A 26,678-nucleotide genomic window follows, 5' to 3' on the forward strand; every position below is an offset into this window, starting at 1 on the left:
GGAAAAAGGGCGTGAAATGATTGTCTGCCGTTGCTTTCACGGAGGAAGGAATGAGTGACGACATTTACCCAGAATCACCCGCGACACTGTTTTTGCACCATCATGCATTGAAATTTCAACCCAGAATTCCAATGGGCGGGGGGGACTGTGGGAACTATGGGATTGCTAGGGGATAGCTACCCACAGTGCAACGCTCCAGAATTCAACGCTAGCCTCAGTACGTGGACGCACACCACCGAATTATTGTGCTTTGTGTGGCCGCGTGCACTCGACTTTATACAATCTGTTTTACAAAACCGGTTTATGTAAAATTGGAATAATCCTGTATTGTAAACGTACCCTAAGTTACATAAGTTATGGAACTGCAGTAACATAACTTAGGTTGACTTACAGCTATAGTATAGACCAGCCCTCTGTTAGCTGTTGCCAGGCAAAGGCTGTTAGCCTGGGGTGTGGGGCAGAGATAGGTCCAGATGCTGGGTCCTAGAGGTGGTCAGTGTGTGTGGAGAGCCTAGCCTGGCCCGCCTCTCTCTCTTTCCTCTGTCCTAGGAGTTAAATGTGCTCTTCTTCCATGTAATGCCCCCAGGAGAAAAAAAAAGGATAGGCTGCTTGAGCCATGTGTTGATTCCAGGAAGTTGTTGGGGGGAGTCAGGCCTCCCTATCTTTCTTTCTCCCACCCCTTGAGGAGTTCCAGGGGGATCTGACTTCATGTGGCATCTCCAGAGAGTGAGGAAATCAGCTGCTGGGTCCAGGTGCTGAGCCTGGGGGATGTGATGTTTACAGGATGTGATCCTGGCCCTGTTCCTGCTACATGTATTGCCCTCAGGGAGGGGCGTGTTCTGGGTCCTGATATGCGGGGAGCTCAGCCCAACTCTTTCTCCTCCCCACTGCTACAAATACTCTGGCAGCTCCCGGTACAGTATCTGCTGCTGTTTTGGCAGCAACATGAGCCCAGCCTTAGAATATTTGTTTATTATTCTGTCAGGTTGCCAGAATTTTCCTGAGGAAAGCTAGAGAAGACAAGTGCCAAATTTTAACAATTAAACTCTCAGCAATGGCTGAATGGAGTTTCATAGGGCAAAAAGAAGGCACTGCTGTAGCCTGATGGTTGTGCCTCCGTGAATAGCAGAGGCTTGCTGCAAACAAAGATGTGGGAGCTTCTTAAAGGAAAGATTGGAAGAGGATGAAGGGCTAATTTACAAAGGAAACAGTGCAAAAATTACAGGGCAATGCCGTGTTCAGTATTTTATTGTACTTAAAAATATTTTTAAACTTATAGGAAACTTCTTGCTTAGTTTCCAAGTCATGATCCTATGGCGTTTATATGATAGGAACTTGAACTACATCATACCGAGAGTTTTGGTGATTATGCAAATAATGTAGTATGTTTTACCCTACTTGTTTATGTAACCCCTTTCACAATGAGTTCATTCCAGATTTCTGAACACCACAAACTGGCTTAGAAGTACAGGTAGACCAGTAAAAATATAAAAAATGAACTCTGAGGCTGCTTATAAAAATCAGTAAGGTTTATTAACAGTTAAAAATTTCTGTCAAACAAGTTCTTCTGTTCTATTTTAAAGACAATATTCTTAATCTGTTTCAAATGTTTTAACTTTACCTTGTAAATCTTGTAGTTGCAGAACCGTAAAAGATAATTTATCTTAGACTATGCTTTTTTACACAGATTTCAGAAAAGATCATCTTGCAATGTTAAATTCAGAGTTAGCGATTAGTTGGCTTTGTTATTTTGAACCTAAATCTTGCATAGACAAAAAAGTGTAAGTAATAGTGAATTATGTTGTTCCTGTAATTCTTCCTTGGAGAAAGAACAGTCTTCAACATCACCAACAGCACCTCAGATGAGAAACTATTTAATACATGTCTGGGCTCGGTAATTGATTCTGAGAAGTTAACAGGTTAAATGTAAATAGTGATTCCAAATTCTTTACATTTGGAAGATGCTTAGAATTGAGATTAAACCTTGTCCAGTCTCATTCTTAGATGTAAAATGTTTTTTGTCAAAGTAGTCAGTGAACAATAGTAGGTCTTCAAACTGCAATTGAGTGTTGAATGTGATGTTATAAATCTGTTTCTTGATCTCTTAAATGCATACCTAAGAACAACTGTGGCAACTGAGCCTGGATCTATCACCAAAAAGATTTTGTGTTTTAGTTTCTTCAGTTGGTTTTTGTATGTGTTTATAAGGAGATACCTGATGGTTTGATTGCAAAATGAACCGTGACATGATTCTGAATGTAAAGTTATATGGAAACTGTTGTAACACTTAACTTTGTTTAAGTTACTTTGTGCCTGCCTAAGATTACAAAATAGACACTTCACTCTGAATACCAGTTGTGAAACAATAAAGCAAGTGTCAGAATCAGAGCCACAAAATAAAGGAGTGAGCTAACATAATGTAGTTTAGACCATTTTATTTTTAAGGAATATAACCATGTCCTTTTTATATTAATGTTAATGTCTAATACATTTTTTACTTTAATTTCACTTTAGCCATGTCCTTCAGGGTCCCGTGATTTTCGAGAAAAACAGTGTGCAGATTTCGACAATATGCCCTTCCGGGGAAAGTATTATAACTGGAAACCCTACACTGGAGGTAATCTGTAGCTTGGAAGAGATATAAATGTGACATATCTGAAAACACTCAGCTGACTAATCTTGAACTTTGATGTTTTAGTAGCCATCTGTTGACCCATTAATTAAAAATACAAAATTCACTAAAGGGCATGTCAATGGAAGGGCCATATTGGTGGTGAACTGGTGTGGTTCAGCTATGAAAACGTGACAGGAGGTGCTATGCAGGAAGAATGCACCCCTTCATAGTGTAAAGCCCTTCCCCAGCAGCTCCCTTAGCAGCAGCATGCAGAGACTGGACATGGATGGGTGATCCACTACTCTACTTGGACACTGCAGTGAGGTGTACAGTATAAAAGTCCCAACAGAGTTCCCCTACTTGGAACTCCACCATCCTGGATGGTGTGCATATGCATAAGAGCCATTGACCTGCAACAGCTTCCATTGTGTGGGAAAGGACAGTTTTGTTCCCCTGAGGATCTGTACTGTGCTCAGCATAGCTATTTGTGCCAATTTTTTTTCCATTTTGGGACAGATTTTTTAGATTTAGTTTATGCCAGCTGTGTGCCTATCATCACTCTGATCAGTTGGCTTGTACATTGTATACCTTTCCCCTGCAAATTAAGAGATCAAAGCAGAAAAAAGATAAGCTCTTTAGGACAAAAAATGTCTCTTCCTATGCTTTTGTACAATATCTGGTACACTGGGCCTCAATCCTGATTGGGAATTGTGGATGCTACAGAATGTAATATAGATAAATTAATAGAATAATTTGCAAATAAATTATACTAATTGCATTGAGAGAATGCCACAATTACTCAGAGCTAAACTGAAGATTATATATATATATATATATATATATATATATATATATATATATATATATATATATATATATATATATATATATAATAATTTTTACATCCCAAGACCTAATTTCAAGCCTCTAAGTGTGTATCCCTGAGTCTTAAGAGCTAATTCTATTACTAAAACCAAATTCAGAGCAGTGAGTGGAGGCACCTGTACTGCTTTACATGTTAACTGTAGCAGTAGAAACATAATCATGGATGGATCTACTCTGCAGTTTCAGCTTCTTGGGGCAGTTAGCAGCTGACATAAGTTAAAGAAGTCCTCCACTGCTCTAAGTTACTTCACAGGACCAGCCCTGCACACAGTGGCTCTATGACTGAGAGAATGCAAAGATGAACTTTGCAGCTCCTTCTCTCCTGGCTTGTGCTGTTTGTTCTTCAGCCATAGTCAAGGATCTGTCCCAACATTTCTTTCTTTTCCCCCTTTTTGCTCCATAGAAGAAAAAGAAGAGATGGAGAAGGATGGTCTTTTGATTTAGATACAGGGCTAGTCGTCGGTAAACAGAGGTCCTTACTTTATGCTGACTTTCCCACACTTCCTGTCCCCAATTTTGGGGCTATCCTTGGGCAGGTTAAGCCCTAGCACAGATTAGAGCAACATCTGGGCTGCTTTAATTTCTGTTTGATTGCCGGTAACTCCCTGACCTACCTCCTTCATCCAGTCACATCCCCTGCCAACTTTATGCTTTCAACAGTTTAACTAGCTTTGCAGTCATTTTGGCTACTGAAGTGACACAGGATCTGTCCCTCCATTGTTGACTCTAAAGGGCAGAGATCTTGTCTAAGGATTTGCTTTGTAAAAATAGTGGGCCAAATTCTGTTCTCAATTACTGCAGATTACACTGGCATGACTGAGAGGAGAAATTCACTCAATTAGGATACAGGCAGTATATTCATGATGTTGTATTCTAGAGCTTTGGTAATGTATAAACATTATTTGATTTAAGCTTTGACTGTTATATACCCTTAATAATACCTTAGCTATCTAGTGAAATCCTAGATTTTTGGCCTTAAATAACGTGATACAATTGTCATGTAAAGACTTGGATTTAATTTTTTTCAAGCTTAAGCATGTATATGTTTTTTCTTTTTCTCCATTTTCATCATCTTATAGGCATGATAGGCCTAGTTTTGCCCATACTTGAACCAAACAATGAATGGCAGGATCAGGGCAGGGTGCAGATTTTGGTTTTATCTTGTAGCTGATTCATTCTTTGTTTATACAGGAGGTGGTTTTTTTCTGTTTTTAAACAGAATGTCTGGTGAGACAATATTTTTCTATTTGATCTCAAGTTTCAATAGCAAGTCTTCAGCAGAACTTCCTATCTAGGAAGTTAATTATCTGATTTTTTCCTATAGCCTACTCAGATAGGACCACTGTGATCATCTAGTCTGATCTTCTGGATAATGTTGGCTATAAGACTTCCCTCAATTAATTCTTATTTGAACTAGGACATGTCTTTTTAGAAAAAAATACAATCTTGATTTAAAAATGTCCAGAGGTGAAGAACACACCATAACTCTCAGTAAATTCCTCCAATGTTTAATTACTCTCACTGTTAAAAAGTCACCTTATTTCTAATCTAAATGTGACCAGCTTGAGCTTCCAGCCATTAGATATTGCCTGCTAAACTAAAGAGCCCTCTGTTATCAAATGTTTGTTTCCTAGGTAAGTACTTATAGAGTGGTCAAATCACCCTTTAATCTTCTCTTTGATAGAGCTAAATAAAGTGAACTCCTTAACTCTGTCTCTACAAGCCATGTATTCCAATCTGTTAGTCATTCTCTGAAGCCACCCCTATTTCTTAATAGCCTTGTATTGTGGACACCACAACTGGACACAGAATTCTAGTAGCAGTCACACCAGTGCCAAATACAGAGGTAATATAACCTCTCTACTTCGCCAGTGTTCCCATTTATACATTCAAGATCATAGTAACTCTTTTGGCCAAACTTTTACATTGGTAGCTCATGTTTAGCTGATTTTCCACCATGACTCCCCAAGTATTTTTCAGGTCACTGCTTCCCAAAATACAGTGCTCCCCCATCCCATAGGTAGACCTACAATCTTGGTTCTTAACAATGACTTTACATTTAGTCATTTTGAAAGGCATATTGTCTGCTTGTACTAAGTAATCCAGTTCTCTCTGTCTTAGTGACCTGTTCTCTTCTTTATTTACCAGTCTTTGTCTCATCTGCCAGCTGTTTCAATACCTCTTCAATTGAGGATCAGTTGGAGTAGGGTTGTCAAGTGATTAAAAAAATTAATCGTGATTAATCATGCTGTTAATAATAGAATACCATTTAAATATTTTTGGATGTTTTCTACATTTTCAGTTACAACACTGAATACAAAGTGTACAGTGCTCACTATATTTGCAGTGTAAAAAAGAAACAAAAGAAATAGTATTTTAATTCACCTCATACAAGTACTGTAGTACAACCTCTTGATCAGGAAAGTTGAACTTACAAATGTAGAATTATGTGCAAAAAATAACTGTACTCAAAAATAAAATAATGTAAAACTTTTGAGCCTACAGGTCTACTCAGGCCTACTGCTTGTTCAGCCAATCGCTCAGACAAACAAGTTTGCTTACATTTGTGGAAGATAATTCTACCTGCTTTTAATTCACGTCACCTGAAAGTGAGAATAAGCATTCGCATGGCACTGTTGTAGCCAGTGTCACAAGATATTTATGTGCCAGATGTGCTAAAGATTCATATGTCCCTTCATGCTTCAGCTACCATTCCAGAGGACATATGTCCATGCTGATGACGGGTTCTGCTTGATAATAATCCAAAGCAGTGCGGATCAATGCATGTGCATTTCATCATCTAAGTCAGATGCCACCAGCAGAAGGTTAATTTTCTTTTTTGTTGGTTTGCATTCTGTAGGTTCTACATCAGAATGTTGCTCTTCTAAGGCCTGGGCTACCCTAGCCAGCTACGAAAGTGCCATATGAATGTCTGTTCTCATTTTCAAGTGACATTGTAAATAAGAAGCAGGCAGCATTACCTCCAGCAAATATAAATAAAACTTGTTTGTCTTAGCGATTGACTGAACAAGAAGTAAGACTGAGCGGACTTGTAGGCTGTAAAGTTTTATGTTTTATTTTTTAGTGCAGTTATGTAACAAAAAACCCTCCTACATTTGTAAGTTGCACTTCCACAACAAAGAGATTGCACTACAGCCGTGGTCTCCAAAGTGGGGTGCTCAAGAGGATCCTTTGGGGTGCGCAGCCGGAGAAGCGCTGCTAGAGCAGTGCCACTTCAGCAGTTAGGGCGGCTTTTTTTTTTCCCCCCCTTCGGTAGTTCGAGTGGGAGTCCAAGTCTTTTTTTTTTTTTTTTTTTTGCTTGAGGCGGCAAAAAAGGAAGAGCCAGCCCTGCGGCACGGCACGTGGTGCATGCTCAAAATTTTTTTACTGATGAGGGGCGCGATCAAAAAAGTTTGGAGACCACTGCACTACAGTACTTATATGAGGTGAATCAAAAAATACTATTTCCTTTGTTTATCATTTTACAGTGCAAACATTTGTAATAAAAAATATAAAGTGAGCACTGTACACTTCGTATTGTGTGTCGTAATTGAAATCAGTATAATTGAAAATGTAGAAAACATACCAAATATTTGTATTAAATTTCAATTGCTATTCTATTATTGTTTAACAGTGCCATTAAAAGTGCAATTTATCATGATTAATTTTTTTAATCACAATTAATTATTTTGAGTTAATTGCATGAGGTTAACTGTGATTAATTGATAACTCTAATTAGGAATCTATCCATTAACCTAAAAATATACTGAAAGCCGGTATCCTGTTCAGGATATTTTGAATATAAGCTTTAAAACTGCCTAGCAGGATATTTCTGTTTGTTATCCTAATTATAAAAAACAAAAGAAAAGTAACCTAATTAATGATATTATTGCTACTCCATGCTAGCTAGTAATGGTGAAATAAGAATGGAAATCTTTGCTGTATATTTTGTTCATTGCCCACTCTCTACACATCTGAAAAGCTGTGCTCAAGAACTGTGTCTAGTGCCTTGTTATTAGATAGTTGTTAGGGATCCTTTTTGGTACTGTGTGAGATAGTGTCTATGACACAATTTTTAAAAATTAAGTCTTTTTTGTGCTTACAGTATCGTCAGTGGTTGCTGATGGGCATTTATCAGCTCTCAGATGTGCTTGTAAATTATTTGCTGAGCAAATGAGCGCACCTAGACATCCAATTAATGGATTGAAGTAATTAGACATTTAATGTCCTCTTATGTCAACAAAAAATTGAGCCAGTGGAATTCTAAGCAGTCAAGAAAAGGGAGGGCAGGTTAAATTCTCTTTAAATTCAGGCCCTACATCTCAAAACATTGTTCATTTTATTAGGCATCTTGTGAACTTTAACTATATTTCAAAACTGGAACGTACAGTAACCATCGCTATACTAATGTTAGTGCTTTTTAAATAACATCTTTATGTATTTTCAGTTGTTCAGCAGGCATTAGGGTGGTATCATTAAAGATTCTTTCACCTTAACTCACCTGTAGGCTGTTTTGCTATAATCTGAAGTAATCTTTTTAGAGAAAAAAAAATCAAGTAGAGAAATTACATGGTAGGATTAAAGAAAGCTTCTAAATCTGTCTGTATTCAGATGGGAGAAGAGACTATACATTTCCAATCTGATTTTATACGTGCTTTTAAAATTGGTTCTTACCTTTTCAGAAACTGTCCATTAATTTTTTATTTGTTTTGTTGTTTAGGTGGGGTTAAACCATGTGCATTAAACTGCTTGGCTGAAGGTTACAATTTTTACACTGAACGTGCCCCTGCAGTAATAGATGGAACTCAGTGCAATGCTGATTCGCTGGATATCTGTATCAATGGAGAATGCAAGGTTGCATGTTTTAATAAAAACTACATTTATGGATTACTTCGTACAGCATTTTAGTTGCAGTACTTTAAAAAAAAAATCTTAGATAAAAAAGGATTGTTGACAGTAAAAGTTAATTTCTTACATAAGAAGTGAGCCTGAGACAAGGGAAAGGAAGACTGCAGAAATGAGGCAAATTATTATGAGTTGCAATAAGCTTTCATTGGAAATTGCAGCAAACATGTAATCAGGGCAGTCACCCCCCGAGCAAGCTCTTATGGCCAGGGGTCATTCTAACACATCCTGCCTCTGTTTTCACCTCTTTAAGGCCCCTGAAGAACTGCGGTCCACACTATTTAAAACATTCCATATCTCTCGCCCTTTAGGTAGGGAGCCCCCAACCCTTATTCCCAGAGCTGGGTCACACTTCAGCCACTACTCCGAGACTTTTCCTGACTGCAGCTTAGCCTCTAGGCTATGACTTCCTCTTGCTCTAGCAGTCCTCCTAGCTGGGATACAACTCCCCTACTCTGAGGATCATCCTTTCAGAAGTCTTTCCTCTTTCTCTGCAGCACCTACCATAGCTTCCTAATATTCCCACCCTCCCTACACCTTTCTGCTGCCTTTAGAGGGGAATCAGGTGTCCTTCATCAGGCCCCATCAAGACTGGTAACACAGCACAGATGGGTTGTTGCAGTTCCTTCATTAGTTAGTGTTTGCTGGCCCCAGGCCTCCAACCCCTAAGGAGCAAGCCACTCTATTGCAAGACTAAATTAGAATCCTTTATTTAGTCTCTTTTGGCTTCTCCTAATCTCTGGTGTCTGTTGGGGGACCAGTAATTATAGGAACCAGTTGATTAAAAGCATGTGCTTAAGTTCTTTGCTGAATTGAGGCCTTTTGGGGATGAATAGTAGTATAACCATAAATGTGGCAGTAAGTACTCCATCTTTCTTAAATATCATGTAACTGCCACATTTATGGTTAAATAGTAATTCATCAGGGGTGTGATTTCAGAAAAAAATTATGTCAGCATATAGAATGTTATACAATTATATTATATGCTGCAAAATCTGAAGCGCAGGCAAAAAATGAAAGACCTAATGGAGAATATAGACCTATGAAAAATCTGCGGGGGCTCAGATAGCAAATGATGCCCCTGCTATTCATTCCAATAAAAGTCAGTTCAACAAAATGCTTAAGCACATGCTTAATTTTAAGCATATGAATAGTGCTATTGACTTAAAAAACCCTTAATTCTTTGAGACTATTCACATGCTTAAAGTTAAGTCCAATCTTAAGTGCTTTGTGGAACCAAGGCCTAAAGGTTTTTTTATGATTGAATCAAAGATGATGAGATCAAATTGTTTCTAACTAAGAAAGGTGACAGAATTAGCACCAAAGATTTGCCATGTATTAGCAAACCAAATCACAGATCAGACAAAAAAAAAATCACAATAAATACTATTCCAGGATGCTAAGAATATGTGAACATGCTAGAAAACAGCTAATACTTTTGATGATTATTTTAAAACTGACTATGCCAGATATTACATGTATTTCCACAAAAATGGGCCCCATCAGGATTAAAATACAAGGGAATGTATATGAAAAAACTGAATTTAAATCTTTCACACAATTGCAAGAAAAATATAAATTAAAACCAGGAGGTTTGCATTTTCTGACAGTTAGTATTTAGTAAATGAGCAGAAATGAAGATTAGGTTTATTCCCAATAGAGGACTACATAAGGAAACACAGGTTAGTCAGATCTCAATTTTGCTTTTTGTAATAAGTAAAAAAGTCCAGATTTTTATGATGGTATTCATTTGCCTAGCAGTGAAAACATTTTGGAACTTTAACTTCTGTGATCATATCTGTATTATTTATAAACAAGATGGGTAGAAAAATCACATTTTTCCCAGTATGTTCATGTGACTGCCTTATGTTCTGTTTTGGGGATCATTTGATTCTTCTTTGTATTATATAATCATCTGAAGAAGTGTAAAGCTGCAGTTTTCCTCCTGTTCAGTTTGTCCTCTGTTATTAAGTTGTTTTTCCATCCTTCCTTCCCAGGATATGTTTTCTCCTATTCTCTGGCTGAGGTGAATCCTTAAATCATGCACAGATATCCCCTCTACATAACATACCACCTGTAAATTTTAATAGCTCCCTTCTCTTCCTGACTTCTCACAGCAGTTCTTCTAATCCAAGCTGCTGTTTTCTTGGCATGTTATTTCCAGGTGGTATTTGTGTAAGTAATGCTGGAGTCTGGATGCAGGAGAGAATCAAATCCAGATAAGACAGAAGCTCTCTCTGCATCCAGCTCAGTCTTTCATTCTGCTTGAGTGTGCAGTGAACTCACATATTTAAGCTTTTATATGAGTTTGTTATCAGAATAATTGTGATGTCACAAATTTAGCTGCATTACTTTTCTGTGAGATGTCTGTGAAGATGGTCTGTGAAGTGTAAATGTTAACAAACATACCATAGAATTTGTTTTTAAGCAGCCATTCAAGGGAGACACAGAAAACAATGTTTTGTTAGAGAAACCAAAGGTAGAGGAAAATTAGAACATTGGGGGCACTGTACAGATATTAAATAATAATTGTGTTAAATGTAGTACATTAATGTTTGTAAAATACTGTGACAGTCTCCTATGAAAAGCACTATAGGAGCACGAATTATTTATTATTAATAAACTAAATTTGGATCATCTCTGATTTCGGAGTATCCCTTTCTGGTAAGTGAAAATCCTCTTGTGATAGGGGCCACTCAAGGTGAGGTAGGCAAAGGGAGAACTAAATCTCAGACACATAGGAAGAAATCTCTTGAGAAAATATTCAGTATTTTCAGGTAATGATCCAAGAAACCTTCTGCCTGCAGTAATATTTGTTCTATCCTTATCTGTTCTCAGCATGTGGGTTGTGATAATATTTTGGGATCTGATGCTAAGGAAGACAGATGCCGTGTGTGTGGAGGGGATGGTAGCACATGTGAAGCCACTGAAGGTTTCTTCAATGATTCATTGCCTAGAGGAGGTAAGTATGCAGATATAGATCACTCCCTATCCTGTGATTCACTGTATGAAGGTGTCAAGTATCAGAGGGGTAGCCGTGTTAGTCGGGATCTGTAAAAGCAGCAAAGAATCCTGTGGCACCTTATAGACTAACAGACGTTTTGGAGCATGAGCTTTCGTGGGTGAATACCCACTTCTTCAGATGCATCTTGTATGAAGGTGGACTGTTGTACCCACGTGGAACCTAACTGAAAGCTCAAAACATGGAAGATAATATACTAGTATTTCACAGCCAACATATAAATTAATAAGTGAATTCTGAAATGTATGAAAGATTTTATTAACATGTAGAAAGGAGAAACTCATGGCTGCATGTTAGATTCTTGTTATTGTTTTTAATATTTGTCTCTGAGACTTAAAGAGTTCTCTGTTCTCTGGCATGAAAGGCAATATTCAGGTACCTTTGAATCCAAGCATAATTTATTAATTGCTAATTTCATCCAGTTAATAATAATAAATAAGGTTTACCTTTACCATATAGGGTACATGGAAGTGATTCAAATTCCAAGAGGTTCCGTTCACATTGAAGTAAAAGAAGTGGCTATGTCAAAGAACTACATTGGTAAGAGCTGGTTTAAACACAAGAGATTAATTAACTAGTAATATTTATAAAGTGTTTTTAAGATACTGGAGCAGATTCAATGGTCTGGCTAAGCTTTGCTGGGTGCAGGACCAGGGGAGATAATATTATCCATCAATTTTAGGTGCTTACATGCCTCCATAACCATAGTATCTGATTACCCCACAATCTGTAATGTACTTAACTTTACAACATTCCTGTGAGTTGGGGAAATACTATTATCTCCATTTTACAGATGAGGAAACTGAGGCACAGAGAAGCTAAAATGGCTTGCCTAAGGTCATACAGGAAGCCTGTGGTAGAGCAGAAAATTGAATTCAAGTCCCAAGTTTCAAGCTGCATCCTTCCTCCCTTTAAAGGTGGCTTTAAACCTGCCTTGTACTCTTCTGATCTTGGGGTCTAACAAGTGCCAACCTGATCCATGGAGTAAGAACAGGCTTAAAATCATAGAATATCACAGTTGGAAGGGACCGCAGAAGGTCATCTAGACCAACCCCTGCTCAAAGCAGGACCAATCCCCAACTAAATCATCCCAGCCAGGGCTCCGTCAAGCCTGACCTTAAAAACCTTTAAGGAAGGGGATTCCACCACCTTCCTAGGTAAACCATTCCAGTGCTTCACCACCCTCCTAGTGAAAAAGCTTTTCCTAATATTCAACCTAAACCTCCCCCACTGCAACTTGAGTCCATTACTCCTTGTTCTGTCATCTGGTATCACTGAAAACTGTCTAGATCAGGGGTCGGCAACCTACGGCAACCTACGGCATGTGTGCCAAAGTGGCATGTGAGCCAATTTTCTTGGCACGCGGCTGCCAGCTGGAGTCCCGGCAGCCGGCCCTGCTCAGCCCGCTGCTGACTAAGTGAATGGAAACGCAGGCCAGCAGCAGGCGTGCCCCCCGGCTCCCCCCTCACCACGCTCGGGTTCTTCAGCTCCCGGGAGTGTGAACTGCCGGGGCGCGGAGCCCTGAGCTACTGCAGGAGGGGCGGCAGCAGCGGCTCACGCTCCCGGGAGCCACAGAGCCATAGCACGGTGAGGGAGCAGCCGGGGGGGGTGTGCATGGGGAACCGCCGCCCGCATACATCCACTTCAGGAGCCACAAGCCACACCCCCCCAGGTCCCCCCTCACCACACTCAGGTTCTGCAGCTCCTGGAAGTGTGAGCTGCTGCTGCTGCTGCCCCTCCCACCGCTCCCCCCTCCCGCTGCCTCAGCACTCCACATGGAGTTTTGCCTCCACGTGGAGCCAGCATCTGACCGGCATGGTCATGGTAAGGGGAGTCCCGGGGGGGGCAGTCAGGGAGCAGGGGGAGGGTTGGATGGGTTGGGAGTTCTGGGGGCCCTGTCAGGGGGCGAGGAGTGGTTGGATGCAGTGTGGGAGTCCCTGAGGATCTGTTTGGGGGTTGGGGTGTGGATAAGGGTTGGGGCAGTCAGGGGACAGGTAGGAGGTAGGACCCTAGGGGGCAGTTAGCATGTGGGGTGGTGTCTCAGGAGGGGGCAGTCTCAGGAGACAAGGAGCAGGGAGGCTTAGGTAGAGGGTGAGGTTCTGGGAGGCAGTTAGGGGCAGGGGTCCCAGGAGGGGGCAGTCAGGGGACAAGGAGCATGGGGGTTCTGATGGGGGCAGTTGGGGTGGGAAGTGGGAGGAAGTGGATGGGGGCGGGGCTAAAGCAGGGCTCTCCCCTCTTTTTTGATTGCTGAAATATGGTAACCCTAGGCGAGGGAGGAGCCGGGGGCGCATGGGGGCTGGTGCCCGCATACATCCACTGCAGCCTGTAGGAGCCCCCGGGGGGGGGCCTGGGCCGCAGCCTGGGCAGGAGGGATGGGGGTGTGCAGTTGCTCCCCACTAGCAGCCCTGCCGCCTTTGCAAGGCTGCTGCCTCCCTGCACCGCGCTGGCCCCTCCATGGCTAGGGCTTGCTGCTGCTGCAAGCGGGATGCTCTGGCTCTCCAGTGTCTCCGGAAGGCTGCTCCTCCCTGCCGAGCTGCCGCAGTGGGTCAAGCCCGGCAAAGCCAGTGAGTGGACTAGGGGTGGGGGCCACCAGGGTGGGATGGGGAGGGCTTGTGGGGGGGCTGTGCACCCCCTAGGGGAGTTCTGGGGATAGGGAGGGGGGAACCTGGTCTGGGGAGCAGCCCCTGGGCACGGCTGGCCCCTGGGGTCTATAAAGGCTCATTGGGATTTGCCCCTCAATGAACCAATGTGCAAGGGGGGAGGCGCAAAGTGGAAGTTTCACCTACGGAGCAAAAAATCCTTGCACCAGCCCTGCCTCGGGGGTGCGTGCGCTCCAGGTTAAGAACCACTGCACTAAACTGATAAGATCTACATTTTAATTTAATTTTAAATAAAGCTTCTTAAACATTTTAAAAAACTTGTTTACATACAACACTAGTTTATAGACTTATAGAGAGAGACCTTCTAAAAATGTTAGAATGCATTACTGGCACACGAAACCTTAAATCAGAGTGAATAAATGAAGACTTGGCACACCATTGCTGAAAGGTTGCCCACCCCTGGTCTAGATCCATCCTCTTCAGAACCCCTTTTCAGGTAGTTGAAAGCAGATATCAAATTCCCTCTCATTCTTCTCTTCTGCAGACTAAATAATACCAGTTCCCTCAGCCTCTCCTCATAAGTCATGTGCTCCAGCCCCCTAATCATTTTTGTTGCCCTCCGCTGGACTCTTTCCAATTTTTCCACATCCTTCTTGTAGTGTGGGGCCCAAAACTGGATACAGTACTCCAGATGTGGCCTCACCAATGCTGAATAGAGGGGAATGATCACGTCCCTCGATCTGCTGGCAATGCCTGTGCTTATGCAGCTCAAAATGCCATTAGCCTTCTTGGCAACCAGGGCACACTGTTGACTCATCTCCAGCTTCTTGTTCACTGTAACCCCTAGGTCCTTAGGTCCTTTTCAGGCTTCACAAAGGATAAAAGAGCAAGCATGGCTAGATGTTTCCTCAGCCTGGTTTACGAAACAGTCAGTTTGTAAACACACAAGGCAACACATTTCTCAGTCAAAAGAAACTGAGTTAGTTGTTCTGCAACCTAATGAACTGACAGTCCTAGAAGCTGTTATGTGCCTAGGCTGCAGATCCACTGATTAGGTTGCTTTGTTGTCCCTTAGCCACAGGAATGCAAATAACTAGCAATGCAAATGCTTGCAAAGGACTGTCTGTGTTGTGTGCTAGATGGGAGTGTGGAGGGTAGCTAACCTCCTAGATAAATTAACCCCACTCACCCATAGTTATTTGCTGTAGTGCTGGTATTGGATATCTGCTTCCCTCTACCCCTGTAATTCAGCAGGATTGTCAGCCTCTTCCCTTTTAGGAGGAAGAGTAACATACTTAGCCCTAGCAATGAGGAATGCTTATTACACTTACTACACTACTCTCCCACCCCTCTTCTCCATCCCACACCAAAAAGTTGTATTGCTGGTGAAATAGCATCTGTATCTTGTAACTGACATTTCAAGCAGAGAGACAGGGTGGGTGAGGTAATATCTTTTATTGGACTAGCTTCAGTTGCTGAAAGGTTTCAAGCTTCTTCTGCCTGAAGCAGAGCTCTATGTAAGTTTGAAAGTTTGTCTTTCTCACCAACAGAAGTTGGTCCAATAAAAGATATTACCTCACCTACTTTGTCTCACTAATATTGTTGGACCGACATGGCTGCTACAACACTGCATATTTCAAGCAGAGGAATGAAGGTTACAGGATATTCTGTCACAGCCATTTCATATTAAGAACCACATTTTCAAATGGTCAGTTTGTACCTGTAAAATCTGCACTCATGTTACTGCAATTACAATTGAATACAAACCAGGTTCTTGCATCTCTCACTCCAGGCTTGACGGTACATATCAGACAGAAGGGAAACTAGTTTTCTTAGCTACTGCAATTCATTTTGCAAATGCAAAATTACACAGAACCTTATCCCTTTTGAAAAAAATTGTCTCATATGAAACAATGGAAAAAATCGTGGAAAAATATTTTTATTTTTATCGACAAATCTGTTCTAAAATCTGTTAGGAGAAAACTTTCTGGTTTTATTTTTTTTAAACAAATAAAAAAAATCCATACAAAATAGTTTGCAAAGAGTTTTATTTTAATTCTTTGATGTTTGTGCAGTAGTTTTAAATGTTTTCATGTTTAAATGTCCTGTTTGGTTAATTTAACCTAATTGGCTCTTTTGAAGTTAGAGTGGATAAAAAGTAGGATTCTGGAAATTTAGCTTCTGCTGAGGCCAAACTCTGACCCAATATTCTAATACTAAGCTTTAGTCTAATAATTTTTCATACACTTACTCAAAATAGATAACTAGCAAGAAACAGTGCTCCCTTCCTTTAGTATTGTACAACATCCTGGCTTGTTCTCTCCTCTACCTGATGAGTTTGGTGGTAGTTCGGCACAGTTTGGGAATTAATAGAAGTTTGTAAGGAGACTCTGGTCCCTTTCCTGGTGACACACCACCATCTCTTCCTGCTCTTTGTCACTCTCTTTTCACGTACATGTTTCCCTGGTATCAGTGCCCCATCATATACAGTCAAGGGTAAATCAGGAACCCTAGAAGAGTGAAAGTTTGAGGACCAAATTCTTCTCTCAGTTACGTGTAATTTCAATGAAGTCACTAGAATGAGATTTATATTGAGGTATATTATAGCAAAATTTGGCCTGTGATGGTAACTCGTCTTGTTCCTCACTCTTGCAATCTATAAGACAAATCCTAAATTCTCTCCCTATTATCGTCTTGCCACAATAAGGACTGACTAAGGATCCATAGATGGCCTTGAATTTTCAGACTGTAATTTTGCCAATATCAACGAACTTTGGTTACAGAAGCAGATATGAATTCCAGAAAATTGAGTAGTTTTCTTTATTACCTTAACCAAAGAGATCATAGAGTCATAGAGTTTAAGGCCGAAAGGAACCACCAGTGTATCATAGGCCACTAACACCACCAAGAACCGACTCACTCAACCCAACAACCTAAATTAGACTAACATATTACAGTCTTCAGGAGACTAGACTACTATGTGCCCTGGGCAGAGAATAGGAGGGACCAAAGTGCATCAGTGCCTGAGGCTCTTGCAATGGCAGGGAAATGATTAAGTGAGATGTATACAGAGAATCCTGGCAAGTGACTTGTAGTCACATGCTGCAGAGGAAGATTTAATCTCCAAGGTCACTGCTAACCTGACGTGGGGGAAAATTCCTTCCTGGCCCCACATATAGTAATCAGTTAGATCTTGAGCATGTGAGCAAGAACCAGCCAGCCAAGTACCTGAAAGAGAGAATGCTTAGTGCCACCTCAGAGCCAATAGTATACATAAAAGAGCATTCAGAATAAAGTCTGTAAGCTTCCCAAAGTCCATTTCATATTTTAGAAACCAAAAAAGGAATCTTTTTGATAAAGAAAAAGTTAAATATCTACCCTTGAATAGAATCTGCAAGACTACCCTTAAACTGATAAAGATTATAAAAAAGCTAATAATATTTTGTCCATCAAAATACATTTTTATTTCAAGCTGCTTTAAATATGATTGCAGTCTTCTGACATTTCCATGACCTGTTGAATCAGAAATAGATATGCTACCTGCAGTGCTGTTTTCATCACGTTCTATGTTGACAATAGAAGCTTAACAAATTATATTGGAAAAAGTAATAGCTTACCAGTGTTTGGTTTTCTAAATTTTATAGTTTGATTTAACTATTGGTATTTATTACTAGTTTCTTGTTGATATAAATGATTTTCAGTTATTTGATATTCTGTATAACCGTAATAATGAACTGTGATTGAATCTGCATGTTCGCTTGGAGCAGCATAGCCAACTGACTAGTTCTAGGACTCAATCTGAGAGCTGGTCACACTTTTGTGTTGTGATTTAATATATTTAATATATTTATCTTCCATGCTACTTGACCTCAGAACAGAATCACTGAGAAATCATCTGGGAAATGTGCCGGGTTTGCTGATTTTGAATATTAGTGTATTTCTGGGAACATGCTTCTAAAGCAGAATACCAAGGGTCAAAGATAAGGAAGTAAGAACTGCTTGGGAACCAGCTTTGAAACACAAACTGCCTCTTTCTTGCTCCTATACACGCCCACTTTTATTGTGCCCACAAGATTTGCATGTCCCACACTCCAAAAGATAGGGATACCAAAATTTTGTTCAACTGAAGTGTACATTGCAACTCATACATTTAAGAGGTAAATCTAATTTGCATATAATAGAGCAGATTGCAGGTGTCCTCAGCTGTAGTACAGAGTGCACAGCCTATTGATACTTCAAGTTCTAGCATGCACCACTGTATCTCAATCTGCACGACCTGTTCTTGCTGATACCTGTAGTCTGCAGATCACACCTGCCGGAGATGATAGCCAGAGTCAGTATTGTAGATCTTCATGGGCCACATTTCGGTCATTCTGCCAAAAGGAAAAGTAGGTTTTAAACTACTTTGAAACCAGTGATATAAAACTAAAGTCAGGGCCGGCTCCAGGCACCAGCATTCCAAGCAGGTGCTTGGGGTGGCATTCTGCAAGGAGCGGCAGTCCATGTGTTTTTGCCCCCAAACAGCCCACTGAATTGCTGCCGCGGACAGCGGGGACAGTCCATGTGCCATTAGGGAGGCACGCGCATTTCCAAAGCAGCAGCAATTCGGCAACTGCTTCTATGTTCATCTGTCTGTGGCGACGGCAATTCAGCAGCAGCTTCTATGTTCAACTGTCCATGTCGACGCAGCTTCTGTCTTCCGGCTGAAGACAGAAGCTGCCACCGAATTGCCGCCGCCGCGGAAATGCATGAGCCGCCATAACGGCACACGAACCTCCCCCGCCGTCCACGGCAGCAATTCGGCATGCTGTTTGGGACAGCAAAAACAGTAGAGCCGACCCTGACTAAAGTACACAAACTTCTGTCACATTAGTAGTTTCATTTGCAATGGCTTCTCTATTATAAATGCTGCTTCCAATTTTTAGGTGGCTTGTATTTTTTTTTAAGCTTTAAAATCTGAAGAGGACGACTACTATATTAATGGTGCCTGGACTATTGACTGGCCTAGAAAGTTTGATGTTGCTGGGACAGCTTTTCATTACAAGAGGCCAACAGAGGAACCTGAATCTTTGGAAGCTTTAGGCCCTACTTCAGAAAATCTCATAGTCATGGTAATGTTATAATGAATATATTTCTGAACTCAAACATGAGTTTATGTTCCAAGTAAGAGAGGGCAATAAACGGAGTTAAATTGTATGGAAAAGGAGTAGGGCGTGCCTAGTTCTTGCACTCTGAGATTACTTCCTACTCATCTCTTTGTCTTCCCAAAACTGATGGGATAGCTATGATGATAAAGAAGAGAGCTAACAACAAACTGTTGTATTGCCAGGAGATCTACAGAAAATATCAGTGACAATCCCACATGCCTCAGGCCATAGGACGGATCCTCCTAGTTTCATTTGCTTCCTGGTCCTCACAGTAATGACAACATAAATTGAAAACTGGATAGATGGTGTGGTCATGTCTACTGGGGTATATGAAAGTATAAGGCAAGTTATGAGACAGTTGCATTGGGCTGTATTGTGATACCCTTATTCACAACAGGTAATACCTTACTCCAGAAGTAGCCCTGTTGATTTCAGTGGGTCTAATTATGGTGTGAGATATCATGGTCTGGCCCACAATATATTCCCTGACTGTGGACATACCTGGCCACGCTCCCAACAATGTGAAATCTGTTTTGCCTGTTGTAGCTGTGGAGAGACTAGAAATGGATATGTGGAGGGGAGGTGTCTAATGCATTAACTACTTTTTCATCAACTTAGCACCAGTGACTTTCCTACTGAAGATTATCCACCATTTTGTTCTCTCACAGAGGGGCGCATATGCCTCAAAGTAATTTATAACTGGAGGCATGATGGGGTGAGATATATCTCTGAGACTCATCCAGGCTGCTTTTGTTAACATATACTGTAGACGTTAGCAGCAGCAATAAAAAAATGTCAGGTTGGGGATTCAGGGCTAGATTGCTTTGAAGGCACAGCACTGTACTGAGCAGGTGGCATGTGAAAGTAGTGTGCTACAGCAGGAACCACAAGGAGAATTATTGATGGTTTCACCTGGCAATCTGTGATGTTGCATGTGCAGCAGGAGCTGTGCCAATCTGTAAAAGGGGCCAGTGTTCACTCTTCCCATATTCCCAGCCACACCACTGCCTTGTACTGTGGGTGCTGGGGAAATAGCTCCACCCTCGTGTGTCTCTCTATTGGAAACTAGTGCCATTACTGATGCCAGATTGGAGTATTATTCATAATATTGATTTTGTGGTAGTATGTAGAAGCCCTAACCAAGTAAGGGTCTTATTAGTTCCCCCGTCATGTTGTGGATAGTCTCAGTAAAAGAGCTCAATATGGGGGTTTGAAGATTGTTGCACACCTACACAGGGTCAGCCCAATAAAGTCGCTTAATATTATCTGGCCTTGGCACCTCCTTGAAGTAATTTAACTTAATGAGGATCAGAAGATTAGAATTGTTAATATGTCAGAAACAAATTTTGCTGTTAAGAAAAAAAATTGAAAGAAAAAAACTCACCTTTTAAAAATTAGTCCAGATTTCTTTTGGGAATAACTACAAGAACTATTGTGGCTTGTTTTATGACATTTTCCCCCTCTACAAGACATAAAACATACCTAGATTAAATTTGTTGTAGTTGCTCTCTGCTTGCATATTTTTTTCATGGTATAACCAGTTGTTTTCAACTGCAGATTCTACTACAGGAACAGAATTTGGGTATAAGGTATAAATTCAATGTTCCCATCTCTCGTACTGGCAGTGGAGACAATGAAGTTGGCTTTGCATGGAATCACCTGCCTTGGTCAGAATGTTCTTCCACTTGTGCTGGAGGTAAGACACATATCAGGCAATCAAACTGAAGGGTCAGTTGATTTACAAAATATACATTGCCTCATATTTGTTTAGGTAACTAATTGAAAACATTTATTTCAGGTCTGCTTCAAGCCTTAATTTAGTGAAAGAAAGTTTCTTTTGATTATCACATTGTATTTTGTTTATTTTCAACTTCATGTAATTTGTACAGATTTGTTGATTAAATACAGTACTTCTTGGCACAGTGAGTGTCTGTCGGCTGGTGCTTCTCCTGAGACTCTCTTGAGGCTGGCATGCTAGCTTTTCACAGGAGCTTTCTTGATAAGAGACATCTGAAGTTTTAAGTAAGGAAATAAACAAGACTCAGAAGGCAAATATAAGGTATCTGTAACAAAGGGAAGAGGGATGTAGTTCATATGATCTTAGGCAGGCCCTCCTATCCTCCAACCACCAAAGTTAAGGATGCATACTGGCAGCTTTTCAGTAGTAGATATTTCACTTCTGGATGATACTTCCCAGCACATAGCAGTATCTGAGATTCATTGGCTATTGGCAGTGGTGGGGATTTGTGGGTTGTCCCATGTGAGTTCATCATGGGTGCCTTTTGCCCACAATTTACTGTATTCCTAATCCTCCTCCCTCTAGTGGCCACCAATGCAATTCTTAACCTCTGGCTGGGAAAGCAGGACAGTTGGCTTCCTTCAAAGCCAACACCATTGCTGCTGCATGGACTGGTGAGTAGAAGTGCTGTGTGAGCAGCATCTTTCTTCTCTCTGGAGACTAAATTCATCGCCTCCACCACACACATCAATTTCAGAAGACAAGAGAATGAGAGTTTTAAATCCATCCCTGGACCTTGGTAGTGCATGTCCCCATATCAAGGGAAATGCTTCATTTTAATTTAAGGGTGACTAATACTGGGAGGAGGGGGGAAGTTTTTTTTTAAATTAAACTCAAAGTACTTAAGTTCCTTTTCTTGCTAATCAAGGTTTTTGTATTTAGAGCTTTCTCCTTCACAGTATCATTCTGCTAGATCCAGAGGTAGTTATTATTACTTGTTTATTGTTTACATTCCAGCAGTATGCTCAGCATTGCACAGGACACAAAGAAAGATACAGATCCTCTCCTGTGGCACTAACTAGAAAAATATTTGAGATAAAAATACATTTGGAGAGCTAGAGAACAGTGCTAAAATAGTGTCTTTTTTGTTGTTTGTTTGTCATAGGGTTTGTTGTTACGTAATAGGTGAGTGACAGAATTTTTAGTGATCTGCATTAGCATTTATGAGCCTTGTAGAAGATTGAGTTTTAAGGAGGAAGTTCAAAGAAAGAGGTAGAATGCCTATCTCATTAGGATAGAAAGGCAGTTCCAAGCATTAGGCAAGTGATGGCAAATCCCATGTTTGACATAGTGAGTGAAATCCTGGCCCTACTGAAGTCATTGGCAAAACTCTCGTTGACTTCAGTAAGGCCCAGATTTCGCTACAGAGTCTTTTGTCTTGGAAATGATTGTAATGTCACAAATTCATGTACTATATGGGAGCAAGAGATTGTCTGTGAAGGAGCAAATCTTTGTTTAATTGATGCTAAAATATTGGTATTTAATCTGTAAACAATGTATGAAAAATTGAAAAGTAAATGAATTTATTATGAATTTAAAAGTTTACCTTAACACAAAAGTCCCTTTTAAAGTAGTTAAGTGTGGCTAAAACCAGATTCTTCTCTCTCCTTTCTTTCAGTTTAATGTGAGAAAGTGCTGTAGTGACTGATTTTCTTTAAGGAAATGAGGGCTCTGTTCAGGGAATAATTGTTTCATTGTAGCTATAATTCATATAGAAACTATCTGCTTTTCCCACATGAATTGTTTTTTATTGCAGTTTATGAAACACCTTTTGCTATACACCAACAAAAGACGGGGATTCTCAATTCAAAAAAGTGGCTGAGTCAGGGAAAAAGAGAAGTGAGGGAGCTATTGTAACTGGAAAAAATAGACTGAAAAAAAAAAAAGGAAGTATGGAAAAATCCTAGAAAAACTATGTGGCTTTGGTTATTTTATAGAATTCATTGTTTTGTGCAACCTTAATTTGGCCTTGTTGTGTGTATTTGTTATAATATAGTCTTCAGTTAACATGATCTTGTGCTATTTTTTCCACAGGATTCTTGCCTCATTCAATGGATAGAATGGACAGTGCTCAATTAACAATCAGCTATTCAATATTTTGTTTTATCTTCATTGTTCAGTATGTGGCCCTAGGTCTTATTTACCGCATGCTATTCAAACCCCGTTATGACGACCAAATTATAAATTTCCTCATAGGCTTTTCTATGGCACTCATCACTATGGTATGTGAGTGCTTAAAAACATGAATTAATATTCACAAAAACCCCATGAGGAAAGGAGGAGGTATTATATCTATTTTAAAGTTGGGGAGCTGAGGCACAGAGAGATTAAGGTTAAAAGTATTCTCTATTTTGGGTACCAAATTTGAGATGCCTAGGACTTGATTTTTCAGAGTACTTAGCATTATATTGCACTTTATATACTGAAGCACATTAATTTCAGTTGCAGTTGTATGTGCTCAGAACTTCTGCAGTTCTGGCCCCCAGGTCTCACGTTGGGCACCCAGGAAATGAGGGACACACAATTGGTGACCACCTCTGACTTGCCCAGCATCACATAGCAACTCTGTGGCAGAGGCAGGGATGGAATCCAATTCTCCAAGCCTGCATTTAACTGTCTTAATCGCAAGACCCTTCTTTCTGTTCCAGAAACGAACCCTCTACCTAATTTACTCACACCTTCCAGTTTCTGAATAAAGGAGGCAGGCATCTTACAGACAACAGCCTGCTTTACAACACAACCTCAATTCATCCCCAGAGCAGATCCATCCTGTGTACTGAATGAGGCAGGGATCCTGTGGAAAAATGGCATGTGATGCTATAATTAAAGACAGTATCATAATGGATACACACAAGGGAGCTGAGTTATGGGTACACAAGCTTTTATTCCCTCCACGTTTGAATCAGACAGCTTCCTCCATTATGTGGGTGTCAGCAGGGGGTATCATTGACAGGACAAGAGAGACAAGCTCCCTGGTCTCAGTTTCATTGCCTGCCCCTACCTTGGCCCAGAGCAGCAGTGGGAGGGAGTAGAGAGGAGTGAATGGCAGGCCGGGGGGCCTCAAGGGAAGGGAGGAGTGAGTGGCAGGCAGGGGGCATCAGGGGAGGGGGTGGACAGACATGAAGGTGGGGGAGATTCGGGGGAGGAAGCAAAGGTGGCAAAAACTTAAAGCCATCTTTACACTCCTTCAACTCTGGGAGTATAAATTAGAGCAGGGTGCTTTAATTTGCACAAGCTGGTAGCAGTCCCCTGTGGGCCATTAGGTAGCCAAGGATTGCTGGAGCACAAGGCGCTCCTGCCACACCTTCAGTGTGCCCTATAGGCTAAAGCAGTGGTTTTCAACCTCTGGTCCATGGACCCCTGGGGGTCCACAGACTATGTCTAAGATTTCCAAAGGAGTCCACACCTCCATTTGAAATTTTTTAGGAGTCCACAAATAAAAATAGATTGAAAAACTGCTGTGCTAAAGGGGCTGGTATAGAGCCGACTGTATGCCAGCCAGGAATTATCCCATGCCAAGGGAATCTCCAGATGCCTTATTAGGGTGGTTTTCCAGAATGGTACAAAGGACCCAGAGTGGGTCCTGAGGCTATGGCCTATGAAATGTGTATACTTAACACCTATCATGCATAAGTACTCCTAGGCGAAGGTTGCATGAATCGTTTAAGTTAAACTGGATAAAACACTGAATGATATACTGTAGGAAACAATCTTGGAATACCTCTTACAACTTTTTTATCTCTAATTTTCTAATTTTGCAAGATGAGAAAAAGTTAGCCAGGCTTAATACATTTCTTGCATTGCTTTTTGGTGGAAGGTAGTTCTTATGAGGTAATGTATTTTGTTTGAAATAAGGCTGTTAAATGAAAAGTGTTAGAGGATATGATATTAAAAAATACCTGTGTCCTCTGTCCTTTTTAAACAGAGATCCAAACTGTATACAGAGATCCAAACTGGCCTTTTTGTCATTTATCTAAAAGTTGTTCCTCTTTGAATTGCTACTGTGGTCCAAAACACTTGTTTGCTTGGTGACATAGTGCTACAACGGTGCAGTGGCACCACTGCAGTGCTGTATGTGTAGACAAGCATTTATATTCTGGTTTTTCCATAAAGAAACATCTGTTACAATTTTAAATACTCACACTCCATTTATGTAGCCCTTGGCTGCAACTGCATTAACAATTCACTTATGCCTCCCACATATCTTTCCCCCCTGGACTGTGTTCTCTACCTTTTCCTCACCCAGAGATAGTCAAAATGTTGTGTTATGCAAAGGAACTGACATTAGCTACTCAGCAACTTCTCTGTCAGCACTACACCTGCCAGGACACCTCTCAGCCATGCAGATTTTAACCCTGGGAAACAAGAGAAACTCATACTGTTCTTGGAATAAGGAGAGACAACATTTATCCTTGTCCCTTTTTAGGGCTGAAGGCTACAGCATTCCATAGTTTTCCTGAAAATCATTATTCACCAAGTCAATTGTTTTTAAATGTGCCCTTGTTTTAAGAGTAGAAACATATAATATGTATTATCTGGAAAGATTCTCTCTTCTTTCCTAAAGAAAAATGTAAAACATCTTTAATTTTTAACTTTTCTTCTAATGTTTTTGCAAATCAGCAACAATCCCAATATGTATATAGGGTTAGATATGAATAAAAGGATAAATAATTACACAACCATTATGAACTTCTCATATTATATCTGCAAATATTTGAAACTCATTAAAGAGATGAGATACAGTTAAATAGTTTATAGAGCAGTGGAATGAAAATCCCAGATTATCTCAATACAATGCAATATGCAAATTGCAAGTCTACTTATAATGAAACTCATCATATAGGTCCCAATTGATAAAAGTATCAGTAGTCATGAGAGAATTTAAGCAGATACTTAACATTAATCATGTACTTAAGTCCCATTAAAGTCAATGTTTCACTTCTCTGAGTCACTGAGATTTAACCACATGATTAGAGTTAAGCACATGCTTAATGAGGCTAATGAAGAGTTTAGGAGTAGTGACAGGGTGGCTAATGGGAACGAGGACAAACAGCTTAATGGGACTAAATCAGGGGACCTGGATAATCTCCATCCAAGAATATTAAAGGAACTGGCACATGAAATTGCAAGTCCGATAGCAAGAATTTTTAATGAATCTGTAAATTCAGTAGTTATACCATATGACTGGAGAATTGCTAATACAGTACCTATTTTTAAGAAAGGGAAAAAAGCGATCCAGGAAGCTACAGGCTTGTTACTTCGACATCAATTGTATGCAAGGTCTTGGAACAAATTTTGAAGGAGAAAGTAGTTAAGGTCATAGAGGTTAACGGTAATTGGAATAAAATACAACATGATTTTACAAAAGATAGATCATGCCAGACAAGCCAGAGCTCTTTCTTTGAGAAGATAACTGATTTTTTTAAATAAAGCAAACGCAGGAGATATAATTTACCTGGATTTCAGTAAGGCATTTGATACAGAACCACATGGGAAATTATTACTTAAATTGGAGAAGATGGGGATTAATATGAGAATTGCAAGGTGGATAAGGAATTGGTTAAAGAGGAGACAACAACAGGTCATACTGAAAGGTGAACTGTCAGGCTGGAAAGAGATTACTAGTGGAGTTCCTCAGGGATCAGTCTTGGGACCAATCTTACTTAACATTTTTATTACTGACCTTGGCACAAAAAGTGCGAGTGTG

General features: G+C 40.4%; 1 protein-coding gene across 1 annotated transcript in view; it reads left to right on the forward strand.

Moving 5' to 3' along the window:
- ADAMTS6 (ADAM metallopeptidase with thrombospondin type 1 motif 6) overlaps window positions 1-26,678 on the forward strand; it is a 309,713-nt gene that overhangs the window by 221,018 nt on the left and 62,017 nt on the right. The window contains exons 15-20 of the mRNA XM_030567610.1: window positions 2,515-2,617; window positions 8,220-8,353; window positions 11,243-11,366; window positions 11,886-11,966; window positions 18,974-19,137; window positions 20,731-20,869. Coding sequence (XP_030423470.1) covers window positions 2,515-2,617; window positions 8,220-8,353; window positions 11,243-11,366; window positions 11,886-11,966; window positions 18,974-19,137; window positions 20,731-20,869 — 745 coding nt within the window. The remainder of the gene's footprint in view (window positions 1-2,514; window positions 2,618-8,219; window positions 8,354-11,242; window positions 11,367-11,885; window positions 11,967-18,973; window positions 19,138-20,730; window positions 20,870-26,678) is intronic.

Source organism: Gopherus evgoodei, chromosome 6, assembly GCF_007399415.2.
Source record: "Gopherus evgoodei ecotype Sinaloan lineage chromosome 6, rGopEvg1_v1.p, whole genome shotgun sequence".
Classification (NCBI taxonomy): Eukaryota; Metazoa; Chordata; order Testudines; family Testudinidae; genus Gopherus; species Gopherus evgoodei.